Source organism: Callithrix jacchus, chromosome 7 (assembly GCF_049354715.1).
Source record: "Callithrix jacchus isolate 240 chromosome 7, calJac240_pri, whole genome shotgun sequence".
NCBI lineage: Eukaryota > Metazoa > Chordata > Mammalia > Primates > Cebidae > Callithrix > Callithrix jacchus.
In genome coordinates, this window is record NC_133508.1 from 73,015,950 (window position 1) to 73,031,328 (window position 15,379).

Below are 15,379 nucleotides of genomic sequence, written 5' to 3' on the forward strand. Positions count from 1 at the left end.
GAGGCTGAAGCACGAAAATTGCCGGAACCTAGGAGGCGGAGGTTGCCCCGTTAGCCGAGATCGTGCCATGACACTCCAGCCTGGGTGACAGAGTGGGACTCTGTCTCAAAAAAAACAAAACAAAACAAACAAAAAACAAATCAGAACCTCTTCCTTGGGGGTAAAGAGGATGTGTTTGGACTAGCAAGGGGTATGATGCCAGATGGTGGGCAGCTAGGACTCCTACATTCGGAAGGGACTGATTGATAAAAGAGACTGGGAAATCACCTCTCGCATTTGAAGAGATGGGGAAATTAGGAAGATGAGGCACCCTAAGGTCCACTGGGAGTATTAAATTCCTCTGCTGTGAAAAAAGCTTTTGGGGGATTTGACTTCTGAGGGGCTCCAACTGGATGGGGTTTGTGGCTTGTAAGAAAGGTCCCTGGTTATAAGAGTGAAGTGTGTAGTGGTGCAGGTCTGGCTGTGGGTGTTAGGGCGATGGTGAGAGGGCCGGGCTGCGGATTGCGGGTCTGGCTGAGTGGGCCGGGAGCCTCTCACCTTTGCGGGCCTTGTCTCCCGGGATGTGCTGGGCCCGCAGCCGTTGGTCCAGGATGTAAAGCATCTCCCCGCCCAAATTCAAGAAGAGCAGCGGTAGCGTCCGCATCGACATGGTGCTGGAAGCAAGCTGGGCTGGTGAAGAGGCCCGGGGTTCGTTAGTCAGTGGCCTAAAGGCCAGGCCGCCGCGTCCCAGTAGTCTGGTTGCCAGGGCAACGCCGCGACGGGAAAAGGAAGCCAATCAGAAGGCGGTTTGGTGGGAGGTGCCGTAAGGACGGGCTCTAATTGGTCTGGGTGGAGTACTGCCCCGGGGGGAATGTTCCGAGCCGGACGCTGGCGCGAAGTTTGCCGCAGTTGAAGAGGTGTGCTCTTGAGTCTAGTTCCTCCCTCGTAAGGGCGAGGGCCGGGCCAGTGTCTGCGGGTGGCCTTGACACAGCCAGCCTGGAGCTCAGGACCCCGGCGCTGGCGCGGGGCCTCAGGTGCCTATGAGAGAGGAAAGCCCAGGCAGAACAGCTTTAGAGCAGGCTCGGGTCTGACGGACCTGGGTTGGAATCACGGCTAGTGATTTGTTGCTGTGTGACTTCGGGCAGGGTTTGAGCCTTGGCTTCCTCTTATGTAACGTGGAGCTGGCACTCATCACAGGATGGCTGAAAGGGATCAGTGAGATCATGGAAGCGCCCCGAAAGCACTCAGTAAAAATGGTAGCTGACTTTTCTTTTAGACGGGGCAAGGATCAGAAGTTCTGAGTCGTTTGCATCACCTCCCTAAAATTTACTTGAAGGCTATCCTGGTTTCATACTCGGTGAAGCAACCCAGGCCCGTCCCCGTGTGTCCAGCTCGCAGAGGTTGTGTGCTGGGGACTCCGGGAAGTTCCCTCCTCAATGCTGTTCCGAAGGCCTCCCAACCAATTTTTTTCCTTTTTTCTTTTCTTTTTCTTTTTTTTTTTCTGCAACTTCCGGCTCCAGGGTTCAAACAGTTCTCCTGACTCAGCCTCCCAAGTAGCTGGGGATTGCAGGCATGCACCACCACGCCTGGCTAGTTTTTTGTGTTTTTAGTAACAAAAGAGCTTCTCCTTGTTGGTCTGGCTGGTCTTGAACTCCCAACATCATGGCTTACTGCAGCCTAGAACTCCTGGCCTCGAGTGATTCTCCTGCCTTAGACTCCTTAGTTGTTGGGATTAAAGGCCCTGCCAACTACCTGGCTACCTCCTCTCTGCTGTCCAGTTGAACTCATTAGCAGGCTGCCTCTTCCTCATAACCACACCACTGGGAAGTCTTGCCCTGACATAACCAAGCTCAAGTCCTTCCTATATTAACATTCTCCTTCCATCTCATATCCCTGCTAGTCTGTTTTCCTTCCTTTCCTTCCAGTGAAGTGTTTTAAACAAGTTGACAACACTCACAACTGGAACTTCCTTAACATCCTCACTCCCCACCTCATTGCAACTGGTATTATGCTCCCTAAACCCCACTGAAACTGCTTCATCATGAATACTTCTTAGTCCCTCCCTTAACTGCTATCTCAGCATTGGGATTATACAGTATCCCACTACTGGTGGCCCAAGGCTTTGTTTAATTTTGTTACTTTGCCTGCCCTGTGCTCTGTTTTAAAAGGTAATACAGGCCAGGTGCAGTGGCTCACATCTGTAATCCCCGCAGTTTGGGAAGCTGAAGCATGGGGAAACCCTGTCTCTACTAAAAATACAAAAAAAAATAGCTGGGTGTGGTGGCTCACACCTGTAATCCAAACTACTTCAGAGGCTGAGGCAGGATAATTGCTTGAACCTGGGACAGGGAGGTTGCAGTGAGCTGAGATTGCAACACTGTACTCCAGCCTGGGGAACAGAGCAAAAACTGTCTAAATAAATGGGAATACAACTAGGACAGGAATGTAATAAACACCTTAGCATCATTACTTCATGTTAGGCCTTCATGCATTTTTGTTGCCTGCCTGGCTCCTAAAAACTTTTGAGTTTGCTGTGGTGTAGACTCTTCCTTTAGCTTCTCAGACCTTTTTCTTGGTCCCTAAGCAGTGTGGTATAGTGAACAAGATATGGGCTCTGAGTCAAGACAGTGTCAGCTTTGAATCCTAGACCTTTCTCTTCCCAGCTATATGAATTTGGACAAGTTACCTGACCTGAGTCTCAGTTCTCTCATGGCTCAGGGCTCTCTCATCTCTCCTGGCTAAAATGAGGATAATTAGCCAATGTGTGGAGTAAAGGTGGCTGTGAATAGTAGATAATGTCCCTAAGGCAGCACTTAAAACAATGCCTTTTGGTTGGATGCAGTGGCTCAGGCCTGTAATCCCAGTGCTCTGGGAGGCCAAGGCATTTGGGAGGCCAAGGACTGCTTGAGGCCAGGAGTTTGGGTAACCTGGGCAACATACTGAGACCCTATCTCCACAAGAAATAAAAAAATTAACTGGGTACAGTGGCTTAATATAGTCCTAGCTACTTAGGAGGCAGAGGTAGGAGGATTGCTTGAGCCCAGGAATTTGAAGTTAGTGAACTGCACTCCAGTTGGGGCTAGATAGCAAGATCCTGTCTCTAAAAAAACCAACCAAACCAAAACACACAAATGCCTTTGCAGTAGGGCCTGATCTATTAAAATGTGTTCCTTTTTCTTTCCTTCCCCTGGGCTAGCCCCCTTAACTGTTGGCACCTGGCCCTCTGACACAGTACCTCCAATTAGCCATGGCCACTTGGAAATCCTGCCCCATTAAAGGCCTTCCCTACAATTCCTGGAAGTGATATCTGAATAGTTCATCTTTAGTTCTGAGCCTCTTATTTCTGCATGTGCAGACTCCTAGGCTCTCTGTCCTATCTCTCCTTCACCTTCTCCTCCAGCTCAGCTGCTCCTTCTGACTCACGCTAAGCTCTCAGAGATGATCCTTCTCATCCAAATGTGGCCCTTTTGCTTTGAGATGGAGTCTCACTCTGTCACCCAGGCTGGAGTGCAGTGGCATGATTTCGGCTCACTGTAACCTCTGCAGCCTGGGTTCACACGATTCTCCTGCCTCAGCCTCCTGAGTAGTTGGGATTACAGATGCCTGCCACATTTTTGTATTTTTGGTAGAGATGGGGTTTCATCATCTTGGCCAGGCTGGTCTTGAACTCCTAACCTCGTGATCTACCTGCCTTGGCCTCCCAAAGTGCTGGGATTTTAGGTGTGAGCCACTGCACCCAGCCCATTTTTTCTTGTACACTCTGTCCCTGGGCAATTTCATTTACACCCATGGGTTCAACTCGCAAGCCTCTCTAGTCCAGACCCCTCTACTGAGTCCTAGATCTAAACTTCCAGTTGCTCTTTGGATAGCACTTTAATACACGTTTCTCCCTTTTTGGCTTTCCTCAATGGCTTCCCTTCTCTGAGTGAAGTCCAGCGTATTTCTGCAGCGTTATGGGCTGAATGTGTCCCCCCAAATTCATATGCTGAAGCCCAGTGTTATGGTATTTAGAGATGGGGCTTCTCAGAGGTAACTAGGGTTAGATAAGGTATGAGAACAGTCCTCATGATGGGATTAGGGGCCTTGTAAGAGAGCGGGATCTTTCCCCAGTGCATGGAAGGAGGGAAAGGCCATGTGATGACGTTGAGAAGGTGGCCTTTCCAAGCTAGGAAGAGTCCTTGCCTGAAATTGAATTGGCTGGTACTTTGATCTTGGAATCCCCAGCCTCCAGTACTGAAAAAATGAACTCAGAATAAAAATCCTAAATCACCTAATCCATGGTATCTTGTTACGGCAGGCTGAGCAGACTAAAACACTCAGAAAACTCTACATCACCTGGTACTTTCCTACCTTTCTGACCTCCTAGCTTCTCACTATTCTCTTTGCTCTGTTTTAAAGAGTTTTCCTTGGGTTCTTCAAACATACCAAGCATGCTCAGGTTCAAGGCGTTGGTACTTAACCTGGTGTAAATGGATGTGCTTTATGGGGAAGCAGGTATCCACAACTCCCTAGAATTTATAAGCAATGCTTTGTGTATGTACAGGTTCGTGGGGGTAGGACTTGTAGTTTTGATCAGATTCTCTATGTGAATACCAGTATCCCCCACCCCCAATACACTGCCCTGATCTCTCCTCTTCCCATCTACCTTCCACACAGCTGTTGCTTAACTATCTAAAACACAGACCTGTTATTATCATCACTCCTTCAGTTAGTTTTTTTTGATACAGCATCTTGCTCTGTTGCCAGGTGCCAGGCTGGAGTGCAGTGGTGTGATCTCGGCTCACTGCAACCTCCATCTCCTGGGTTCAAGCAATTCTCCTGCCTCAGCCTCCTGAGTAGCTGGGACTATAGGTGCGTGCCACCACGCCCAGCTAATTTTTGTATTTTAGTAGAGACGGGGTTTCACCATGTTGGCCAGGATGGTCTTGATCTCTTGACCTCGTGATCTGCCTACCTTGGCCTCCCAAAGTGCTAGGATTACAGGCGTAAGCCACCACGCCCAGCCACTCCCTCAGTTTTAAAACTTTGTCTCCCCACTCCCTAGTGGACAGTGTACAATCTTCTCAGCCTAGCATATAAAGCCTCTCACACCTCAGCTTCAGCTTTTCAAGCTTTATTTTTTATTCTCCCCAGTCTCTGAATACAACATGCCTCTCTCTCTAGACTTCTTTGCCTTTGTACTTGCAATTCCTTCTGCCCAGGAGCCTTTCTCTTCCTGTCTCTATCCAGTGAACTGCTACTTATCCTTTAGGGCTCAGTCTGGAAGGCATCTCTTACAGCTGTTCTTTTCACCCATACAGCCACACTTCCACTGTGCTGTCACGTACTCTGTCTTGCCTCCACTGAAACATATGTCACCTGGATGACAGGTAATTGTATGAGTGTGTGGGAGGTGTGTCATGAGTGTGTGTCCCCTGGTGGGTGAGGGCAGGGACTCTGCCTCACACAACTCTGGGATCCCAGAGCTGAATCGAAGAATAAATTTCTCCTCCTCCTCAGACTAAAAACAGCCCCATTGTCTCTCCTGTCATTCTTCAAGACAGAAAGCAATGATTGAACAGAATTTATTGGTTGTCTCCGAGTATCTCTGGTTCGGCTTTGGCAGGGCTGTCTGGTTTCCTTTGCTTTGCTTGTTTTTGGGCTGCTGCTGCAGCCTTTAAAGCTCTTTTTTGCTTCTTCAGCTTTTGAGTCTCCTGGAAAACCTGGGGGTAAAAGGGGGCAGCAAAAGACCTCATGATCCTATGCAAAATCTAAGACTTGGAACAGGTGGGATGGGAACTATCTTCCTCAGATGGTAACCCCAGCCTTTCTCCATGGGGTTGGTGGATCTATTCCAGGCCCCCTCCCTTCTGCTTCCTCCATCCCAGTCCCTCAGGGGGGCCAAGCAAAGCAGCAATTCTGACTCGTACCCGAATGCACAGAGCCTTCTTGGTCACGAATCGGCGGTGGGCTCTTCGGTAATATAGAGGTGGGAAGGTGTACTCAATCCCCAGCTCCTTGCATACCTTCTCATAGACATCATAGTTGGTGTTACGGAGGTTTTTGAGCATCTTTTTCCTCTGGTCGATGCTCATCAGCAGATAGCGTTTGTGGGCTTTGTCCTGTAAGAAAGTCTCATTATTTTTAGTATTATATAAGTATTATTTAAATAGTATATAGTATTATATAAGTGTTACTGTTGTTCACAGCAACAAAGGATGGTCATTTTATCACTTCATTGAAATTTCTCAATAATCTTATGCAAATATTAATGCAATTCTGAGAGAGGTATTGTCATTGTTATTCCCATTTTACAGATGTGAAAATAAAGGTTTAAAGATGTTATCTGATTCACAAAAGGTCCTTAGGACTGAGTGCTGAGATTGGGTCTTGAATCTCTATCTATTGGTCTGACTTCAAATCTCATGCTCTTTTCTCTAACACCACCCATTCAGACTCTCCACAGCTTAGCCAACTGTCAGCTGGGGTGGAGAGGAGGGAAGGCCTTGTGCTCTTCCTGGCAATGCCTACCCATATCTGCCTGCTGCCCTGTGAGGGGCCTCTGCAGTGGGGTTGCTGTTCCACACCCCAAATAAGCAAAACTATGACCTCCAAGAAGCAGGCTCCAAGGAACACTGACCTCAGGTACCAGGCGTGGTGCTGGACCAGTCTATATTCACCATCATGTGTTTATTAAAAATAACAGCATTTGCCCAATTACAGCAGCTCTGTGCCAGACACTGCTGAGATACGGTATAATGGTTAAGAACATGGGCCTGGGAGCAAGACTGCCTTGTTTCAAGGTCTCCACATATCACTTCCCAGTGGTATGCCTTGAGGAAAAACCTAATCACTCCATGACTAGATTATTGCTCATTAAGATGGGAAAGAAATATAGTCATGAGGTTCGGTGTGGTGGCTCACGCCTGTAATCCCAGCACTGTGGGAGGCAGGTGGATCACTTGGGATCAGGAGTTCGAGACCAGTCTGGCCAATATGGTAAAATCCCATCTTTACTAAAAACACAAAAATTAGCTGGGCGTGGTGGCATGCCCCTGTAGCCCCAGAGGCTCAGAAGGTGGAGTCAAGAGAATCACTTGAACCTGCGAGGCAGAGGATGCAGTGAGCTGAGATTGCACCACAGCACTCCGGCCTGGGCAACAAGTGAGACCTGTCTCAAAAAAACCCCCCAAACCAAAAACAAACAAAAGATAGTCATGAGAGTCAAATGAGACACAGAGCCTGAAGACTTTATATGCATCACATTGGCTGTTACTATTTCACATAATCCTTGCAATCCTGTGAGCAGGTATTCATGTGATCTCTATCTTACTGAAAAGAGAACTGAGACTGAGACCTGTAACTTCCCTAACATCACACAGTGAGTTAAGTGGCAGAGCTGGCATTTGAACTCAGGGCAATCTGACTCCATTCATGCATTCAACACATATTTACTGAGTACTCAGTGTGTGCCAGACCCAGTGATCATGCTCTAAAGTTTGTGTTCTTCACCCCTGGTGACACTCAGCATGGCCTTGTAAGGCTCCAAGTCCTCTGGCGGGAAGAGAAAAACATGTTTCCCATGGAAGCTGAGGGGTGGGCACTCTGGTGCTATAGCCCACTGGCTTCTAAGCCTCTTTCTCTGGACCCACAGCCCTTCCCCTCCCAAATCCCTCTCCCCAAGGCTGCTGCTGTTTAACTGTGAATGGCGCCCAGGGTTTACCTTTCGATGTTTCTGCATGTGTTCTTCATAACTGCGGATCTTGATGGTCAAGGCAACAACTGAAACCACAAACCACAGAGGATGAGAGTTGGGCACAGAGGAAGGAAGGGCCCAGGCCTGGGTTACGTTTTAAGAATTCAAGGAGTAACAATTACCAATGCTCTGTACAGCTCTCTATAAATCCCAATGCACTCTGAATTTTAGGATTTCAAAGACTTATCTTAGACATTATCTTTCCTTTAAAAAGCAAAATTCAAGGAAGGGGCATCCCTTAATATTATAAAGATAGCACCCAAAAATCATAGCAAATAGCATTCTTTTTTTTTTTTTTGAGATGGAGTCTCCCTCTGTTGCCCAGGCTGGAGTGCAATGGCATGATCTTGGCTCACTGCAAACTCCATCTCCCAGGTTCAGGAGATTCTCTTGCCTCAACCTCCCAAGCAGCTGGGATTACAGGCACCCACCACCATGCCCTGCTAATTTTTTTAGTAGAGATGGAGTTTCATCACGTTGGCCAGGCAGGTCTCAAACACCTGACCTCAAGTGATCTGCCCGCCTTGGCCTCCCAAAGTGCTGGAATTACAGGCATGAGCCATTGTGTCCAGCCAAATAGCACTCTTAATGGTAAGACTAGCCATTCAATTCAGGAATTAGACTAGGATACAATGTTTTCATGGTCAACAATTCAACACTGTATTAGAGGTCCAAGCCAAAGCAGTAAAGTGTTTTGGCACAAGTAAGATTCTAAAACTGTCAAGGGTCTACTCCTTGCCTCTCCCCTTCTTGCTGCCATCTTTATCTCCATGCTTTGATTAATGAGTTTTCAGAATTACCAGCTCCCACTTGTCTCTCAAGAATCTGGAATATCCTTCTTTTAGGCATCCTCTTATTTAATTCTCCCCTGTACTGCAAAGATGGGGCAAAAGCAGAAGCTGGCTCCAAAGAGGCTGTCATGGCAGCAGGCCCTTCCTAGTACACATAATTGAGTTCTGGGAGCGCTGCACAAAGTGCAGTGAGAACCCTGGTCCTGACCACATGGCTCTATCACACCACCTTAGGTGTAGAGTGGAATAACATAAAGATGGGCTTTGGTTCCTGAGGGGTTCTCCAGAACAGACACTATGCTAGAAGCAGCTGGCCTTCAGGAAACAGTATTAATGGAAAGGCAGAATTGACACCTGTGGGCTGGGTGCAGTGGCTCATGCCTGTAATCCCAGCACTTTGGGAGGCTGAGGTGAGTGAATCGCCTGAGCTCAGGAGTTTGAGATCAGCCTGGGCAATATGGCAAATTCCTGTCTCTACCAAGAATACAAAAATTAGCCTGATATGGTGGTGCATGCCTGTGGTCCCAGCTACTTGGGAGCCTGAGGTAGGAGAATTGCTGGAGCACTGGAAGTCGAGGCTGTAGTGAGCCATGGTCACGCCCGCCACTGCAATCCAGCCTGGGTGACAGAGAGAGACTGGTCTCAAAAAAAAAAGGAGGATCCCGACATTTGCTCCTGCCAGCCTGGGGATTTCAGTAGTGATAATGCAGAAACAGGTGAGGAAAGATAAGCAGGCCTTTATGGCTGAGATGGTCCCTAGCCCAGGGCTTCAGCAGGGCAAGGGAAGCTGAAACTCATCTTCTCAAAAGGGGCTATGGAGGACCCTGGAGTCCAGTTCTCAATGGGGTTTTAGTATCTAAGATGAACTCAGCAGACTTTAATCCCTGGCAGAGGGAGAAGAAAAGAATGAAGGCAGGAGGGTAGAAGAGGAGGAGGAGGCTGTAATAAAGGCCAATGGCAAAGGAGAGAGTGTGCAGACCCCAGGCAGGTCTACTAGTCTACCTCACTTGCTCTTGTGGGCAGTGAAAAGAAACTGTACCCAAAGAGAGGGTAAAGTGGTGACACTTTTCACTCACATCCAATGAGGACTACTGCCAGTTCCAGCCTGAACCAAAGTAGGAACATTATTCCCTTGGGAATGCACCATGGTGTCTGTCTGGCACATGAGGGTTCAGTAAATGTTAGTCTTACTATTATCATCACACATTGTGAGCTTTAATTTCCAAGGTATATTTACATCCTCTGACTGCTTCTCACAATGCTGCCATGAGGTGGGTAACATTACCTCTGCCCTGCTCTCCCTTATTCCCCCATTTCCACACAAGGAAGCAGAGCCTCCAAGAGAGGGCTGGTGACTTACCCAAGCTCACACAGAGGTACAAGGCCCAACTGGACGTTGACTCCAGCATCAGAGCCTGGGATACAGTCTAGTTTTCACTGCCCTAGGTCCTTCATGTCCCCCCGTTTCCCGAGCCACACGTGAGTGTGGTTGTAGACAAGAGCCCTAGGTCAGGTCCCAGCTAGGGCTCCCCTGTACTGCCACTCCCCAAGGGTCCCCAACCAACTTCGAGCCTCCAGGGATCTGGTGTCCTCAGGGTTTTCAACAATCTTTTTCATCAACTGTTCTTGTATGACTTTTAGCTTCTCCTTCTGTTGAAGACAGAGACAGAGAAAATCTGTGCAGTCCGCCACACTCTAAGAACTAGTCCTCCTCCCGCCAAGGCCCTGGCTACAGTTACAGCAACTAGGGACATAAGGCTCAGGGCCTGACTTTACTCTGCTCACTGTGGCCTTGACCAACTACATGGCTATCCACATCCAGGTGAGCCCAAAGCCAAAGCCACTGACAGGGGAAATGACTTGTTGCATCAATGTTCCCAAAGCTTGTCATTCATTCATGCTCATTCATTCATTCATTGAGCACCTGTTTGGCAGGTACTAGGGGTATGGTGGGGGAACAAAAGTGTCCCTGCCATGAAGATGCTCTGTCTAGGGATATTGACAAGTAGACACAGAATGATAGTGGGCTAAGTGCTGTGACTGGAGAAGCATGGGATGGGGGTTGCTAACCAGGGTAGGAGGGAGTCCCAGAGAAGACTGTGGGAGGCTGAGGCTTGGCAGAGGATGCTCACCTTTTTGGCCATTTCCAAAGACAAGAGTCTTTTCACAACATCATCAACCCTGTGGAAAAACCACAGCAATGAGACAGACATGGAGGGGAGGGGGAGGGGGAAGCAATGCTGGTTTCATTTTAGTTTGAAAAGCAAGGATGATTGAAAAATTCCTTCTGCAGCAAATGAATCTCCCTGGAGGTGGGGAGCCATTTCCCAGGGATTAAAAGTCAGTGTGGATCTGGCTTGCTCGGCTGAAAACTATAGAAACTGGGGCTGTCAGCTCAAATGTTCTGGTCTCATCACAGGGAAGGCAAGGAGAGGATTTCCATTTTAGCTAGAACATGGTTCAATCTGTTTTGAGACATTTCAAGTTAAATTGCACAGTGAGAAGGACTGGAAGGACTGACCAGCTCCCACCACACTGGACAGGAGCTGAGCAGAGGGCCTCTGGCTTTGGTGTCAGTCAGCCCTGGATTCCAACTCTAGCTCTGCCCCTTAGAACTGTATCACGCTGGGCAACTTGAAATCTGTAAAATGGGTCCATAGAACTTTTGTGAGGAACAAGAGATGAGAGATTTCTACAAAGACCTATGAAGCATGTTAGCTTCTTGGAATCTAGTGGTACAGGGTCTTCATCTAGAGTACAAAAAAAACCCCAAGTAGCTGAGCTCCAGGAGTACCATCTGCCTTGCTGACCACCCATCCGCACCACACCTGGGCCCCTGCCTCCTTCTATATCAAGCTTCAGCTACAGCAAGCCAAGTCTCAAAGCCACTGTCTTTCCCCACTCCCCGACAGTCCTCCCAGGGTCCCCTGACTCCTCTACTAGGTTTCTTCCTGCTTACTTCTCAATTCCAGGGACATTCTGGTAGTCTTGAAGCAGCGTAGAAGGAGGCGGGTCATCATCTTGCCTGGGCAGGACTGCTAAGTAAATATAGGGATAGAAAACACCCAGAATCAACTCTTGCCACCCATCCTCCCAGACTTGGCTCTTCTCACCCATTCTCCAACTCTGGAAGAGACATCCAGGGTCTTAAGCAAGGCACTGGATATCTCCGGGCTCAGTTTCTCCTCTGCAAACTCTGGGGGCACCTGATTTGATATTTCATACTGGGAGTTGATGGCTTTTCCCAAGACCCTACACTGTGCCTGTACCTTTCACACCCCTATCTGGCTCTACAGTTCTCAGATCCCCCACTAGGATGCATCCTCCTATGGACAGGACAGAGTTTGACCTCCTTAGAATCCACCATAGTCTGGTCCATGGCCAGCCTAGACAAGGCACTCAACAAACACTTGCTTGTTGACTGCATAAATGAAATAAGGGGGTTGAGGAAAGGCAGCTAGCTGTATGATGCCTGAAATGTAAGCACCAAGTAGAGATCACAGGAAAATCTCAGTCTTGCACCCATGCTGTCCCTTGGAGGTAAGGGAGTGGCAGAGGGTAGATGGATTTATCCTCTCCAGTCAGACCCTGCTATGCAAATAACATCATCAGGCCTCTTCTGTCTATAACAGCTCAAGTTGGTTCTGATAGGGAGGTAGAAAAAAGTTATATTAAAATATATTAATGGCAATAAATTCTACTTACTTTATTTTTTGTAGAGACAGGGTCTTGCTATGTTGCCCAGGCTGGTCTTGATCCTGGCCTCAAGTGATCCTCCAGCCTTGGCCTCCCAAAGTGTTGGGGCCATGTCCAGCCAATAAATTTTTATTTTTTTTGAGATGGAGTTTTGGGTCTGTCACCTAGGCTGGAGTGCAGTGGCATGATCTCAGCTCACTGCAACCTCTGGCTCCCAGGTTCAAGTGATTCTCCTGCCTCAGCCTTCTGAGTAGCTTGGATTACAGGTGTGCGTACCATACCTGGCTAATTTTTTTTGTATTTTTAGTAGAGACAGGGTTTTACTGTGTTGGCCAGGCTGGTCTCGAACCCCTGAATTCAAGTGATCTGCCTGCCTCGGCCTCCCAAAGTGTTGGGATTACAGGCGGTAAGCCAGAGTCTGGCCCCAAACAATACATTTTAAAATATACTATTGATATATTTAATTGAGCATAGTGCTAAGGATGCTTTTCATGTGTTATCGCTGAATCCTCCTTGCAAATGGATACTTTCACACTCTAGAAATAAGAATCAGAGACAGGAAGTACCTCACCCCATATTTACCTAATAAGAGGGATCTGAATTACTATGCGTACTGACTTGCAATGGGAAACTACATCCTGCGTCTCAGAAGTGCAGACAAAAAATGCCACACCCTAGGCAGAGCCTGGGTGATGCCAGCCATGCATGCACTCCCTCTGGCAAGTTCATTTTCACTCATTCACCTGTAAAGCTCCTGATCCCGCCCTTCAGACCCCTCTCTCCCCATACAGGCTGCAGGCCTAGGGTTTTGTGTAAGGTGGACGTGGGGTCTTCTGTTCAGGACCTCTGGCTCACGCCATCTAGTGGGTCTAACTCGTCACATCGGTGCCCTTACCCACCCTAAGCCTTACAGGAGATCGTTCTTCCGCCCCAAGTCCCACCCCAGGAACTCCTACCTGGTTTCTGGATGACATATCTGCGCGTGGCCTGGAGGAGACCTAAGAGAAGAGAGAGGGCTGAGGCCTATCTGCTTAAATGGTCCACCCTCAATTCCCTTCTGTGCCCCTCGCATTGCCTGTCCGCCACGGTCTATGCGCTTCTGAGCCTAAACACTGCCCCATTTCTTCCCTATCCCTTGTGTCTCACACCTTGTCTCACCTCTAGCGCAACCACCACCCTATCTCCCTCATCCTGACGCTTACATCTCCCTTATTCCTGTGCTCCCTTATCCCCTATCTCTGCCGAAGCCAGTTTCCTTACGCCCGGAGTCCCATTTCTCAGCTCCTTACTTCGAGGCTGCAGGCCCCACTGGTTGGAAGGAAATCTGGCGCTCCCACAGCTCGGCAGCCCGGGGCCTGGGGCCTGGGTGACTGCCTGGGTCCGAATCAAACTCAGCATCCTCCACGCGGCCCTTAGCATGGTGACCTCTAACCCCCAAGGGGCTCGCGCCGCGGCCACCGTTTCCTTTGCTGCACAGACCGGGTTACATGGGCGCCACCATGCTGGCCCAGGCTCGACCAATCGAGGCAGTTGCGATACCGGAGCAGACGAAGACCGAGAGAATGGATTGGCGGGCGGGACTCTGATGGCGGGGCGCACGTTCCAGCGGCGCGAAATCTGGGCGTGGTCGTGTGCCCACGTTTAATTGTGTGCTGGGGTGCTGTATAAATTCTAAAATGCCGCTTTTTGGAGGGCGTGCACCCTGTCCTTTAAGTACTCCCTGGCCTCGGGCCGGGGTTATTTTGGGAGTTCCATGGCGCCTGGGGGTAGCCTTCTACTGCCAACCCAATTCCCTCTCCACACCTCACCGCACCCCTGAGTCCCTAAGTCAAGGATAGGGCCCTGTAAGACCTACTAGGTTTCAGCCTTGTCTCTGGCAGCCTCGTAGCCTGGAGACTAAAGTCGCTGATTTTGGAATCGCACAGCCCTGGTCTGGAATCCTAACTCAGCCATTTACTAAACGTGTGATCTTGTGGGCAAGTCACTTAACCTTTGTGGGCCCTGGAGTGATGGTAATAACAATATCTCTATTTCAGGTTGTTGAGAGGATTAACTGAGGCAGTTGTATGCAGAGCACCTGGTATATAGTGAGCATTTAGTCAATCTTTTTTTTTTTTTGAGACGGAGTCTCACTCTGTCACCCAGGCTGGAATGCAGTGGCACGATCTCGGCTCACTGCAACCTCCGCCCCCTGGGTTCAAACGATTCTCTTGCCTCAGCCTCCCTAGTAGCGCCTGCCACCGCGCCCGGCTAATTTTTGTATTTTTAGTAGAGACGGAGGTTTCAACATCTTGGCCAGGCTGGTCTTGAACTCCGTACCTCATGATCCACCCGCCTCGGCCTCTTAAAGTGCTGGGATTACAGGCGTGAGCCACCGCGCCCAGCCCGCATTTAGTAAATCTTTTTTTTTTTCTTTTTCTTTTCTTTATTTATTTTTTTACTCTGGAAGTTGAATGCACACATTGACAAGCATTCTCCCAGAGCATTTAGTAAATGTTAATGGTGATGTTATTTGTGAAATGAGTGGTGTAAGGGTGAATGCAAATTAGAAGAAAAAGAAAATTTAATTTTCCATGGCGCAACAGGGGAAAATACTTCTTTCCCTCACTTTTCTGAGAGCATTTACTTTAGAAAACTTGTAATTGTGAATACCTTCTCTACTGCTTTGCGATGAATGTAAATCTTTTTAAAAGGTAAATAAACCTCTTACCAGTTTTACAACCCCGGAATTTTTTTCTAGGACCTGGGAGCCATCCCTTTGAATTGCAACAATTGAGGAGGATAAGCTCTCTCTCTCTCTCAGCTCCTGTGGGAGGGTAGGAGCCTAACTTCAGTTGGTGCCTAGCTCTTAGTTGCAACCTACCTCTTGTCATTAAGATAGGGGAAATCGATTTTTCCTTTGGATAAAGGCAATTAGCAGACGCAGGCGGCTGCCACTTACTAGGTAAATTTAGAGTGAGGTGCTGCCAAGTCCTCTTACTTGAGGACCAGTTATTGTTTATCTTGAGAAAATGGATATAATAAGTTGTATTCACTTGGCTATATAAAAGGGTAATATTTTGTTCCTGTCTTTGCAGTCTCTTTAGTGGATTGCTTGTGATGTGTATGTATCACATTCTGGTTTAATGCTTATTCAATAATAACACTGTTTCTTTTCTTTTCTTTTTTTTTTTTTTTG

General features: G+C 48.3%; 2 protein-coding genes across 8 annotated transcripts in view; both read right to left on the reverse strand.

Moving 5' to 3' along the window:
* Positions 1 to 728, reverse strand: part of OSCP1 (organic solute carrier partner 1) — a 35,182-nt gene extending 34,454 nt beyond the window's left edge. For all 4 annotated transcript variants that reach the window (XM_002750618.7, XM_009000905.5, XM_002750619.7 and 1 more), the window contains exon 1: positions 538 to 728. In XM_002750618.7, the coding sequence (XP_002750664.3) occupies positions 538 to 649 (112 nt within the window). In that variant the 5' untranslated portion in view covers positions 650 to 728. The remainder of the gene's footprint in view (positions 1 to 537) is intronic.
* Positions 729 to 5,527: 4,799 nt separating this feature from the next.
* On the reverse strand, positions 5,528 to 13,724 carry MRPS15 (mitochondrial ribosomal protein S15). Of its 4 annotated transcripts, none has more exons than XM_078331248.1 (8): positions 13,491 to 13,724; positions 13,158 to 13,199; positions 11,465 to 11,540; positions 10,638 to 10,686; positions 10,071 to 10,155; positions 7,682 to 7,740; positions 5,985 to 6,080; positions 5,528 to 5,681 (listed from the first exon to the last, which is right to left on the reverse strand). In XM_078331248.1, the coding sequence occupies exons 1-8, from the start codon at positions 13,618 to 13,620 to the stop codon at positions 5,544 to 5,546; spliced, it is 675 nt and encodes a 224-aa protein (XP_078187374.1). In that variant the 5' UTR covers positions 13,621 to 13,724; the 3' UTR covers positions 5,528 to 5,543. The 4 variants fall into 4 exon arrangements, with proteins under 4 accessions (XP_078187374.1, XP_008999157.1, XP_078187373.1 ...); XM_009000909.5 differs by having other exon boundaries at positions 5,889 to 6,080; XM_078331247.1 differs by having other exon boundaries at positions 11,465 to 11,543.
* Between the last annotated feature and the right edge of the window lie 1,655 nt (positions 13,725 to 15,379).

Bases quoted from the DNA above. Each gene is read 5' to 3' on its own strand.
- MRPS15 (XM_009000908.5), bottom strand. From the start codon at position 13,620: ATGCTAAGGGCCGCGTGGAGGATGCTGAGTTTGATTCGGACCCAGGCA. The intron at 13,200-13,490 runs GTAAGGAGCTGA...CTCTTCTCTTAG, and splicing joins GTGGGGCCTGCAGCCTCGAA to GTCTCCTCCAGGCCACGCGC. The intron at 5,682-5,888 runs GTACGAGTCAGA...TTTTACCCCCAG, and splicing joins AGAAGGCTCTGTGCATTCGG to GTTTTCCAGGAGACTCAAAA.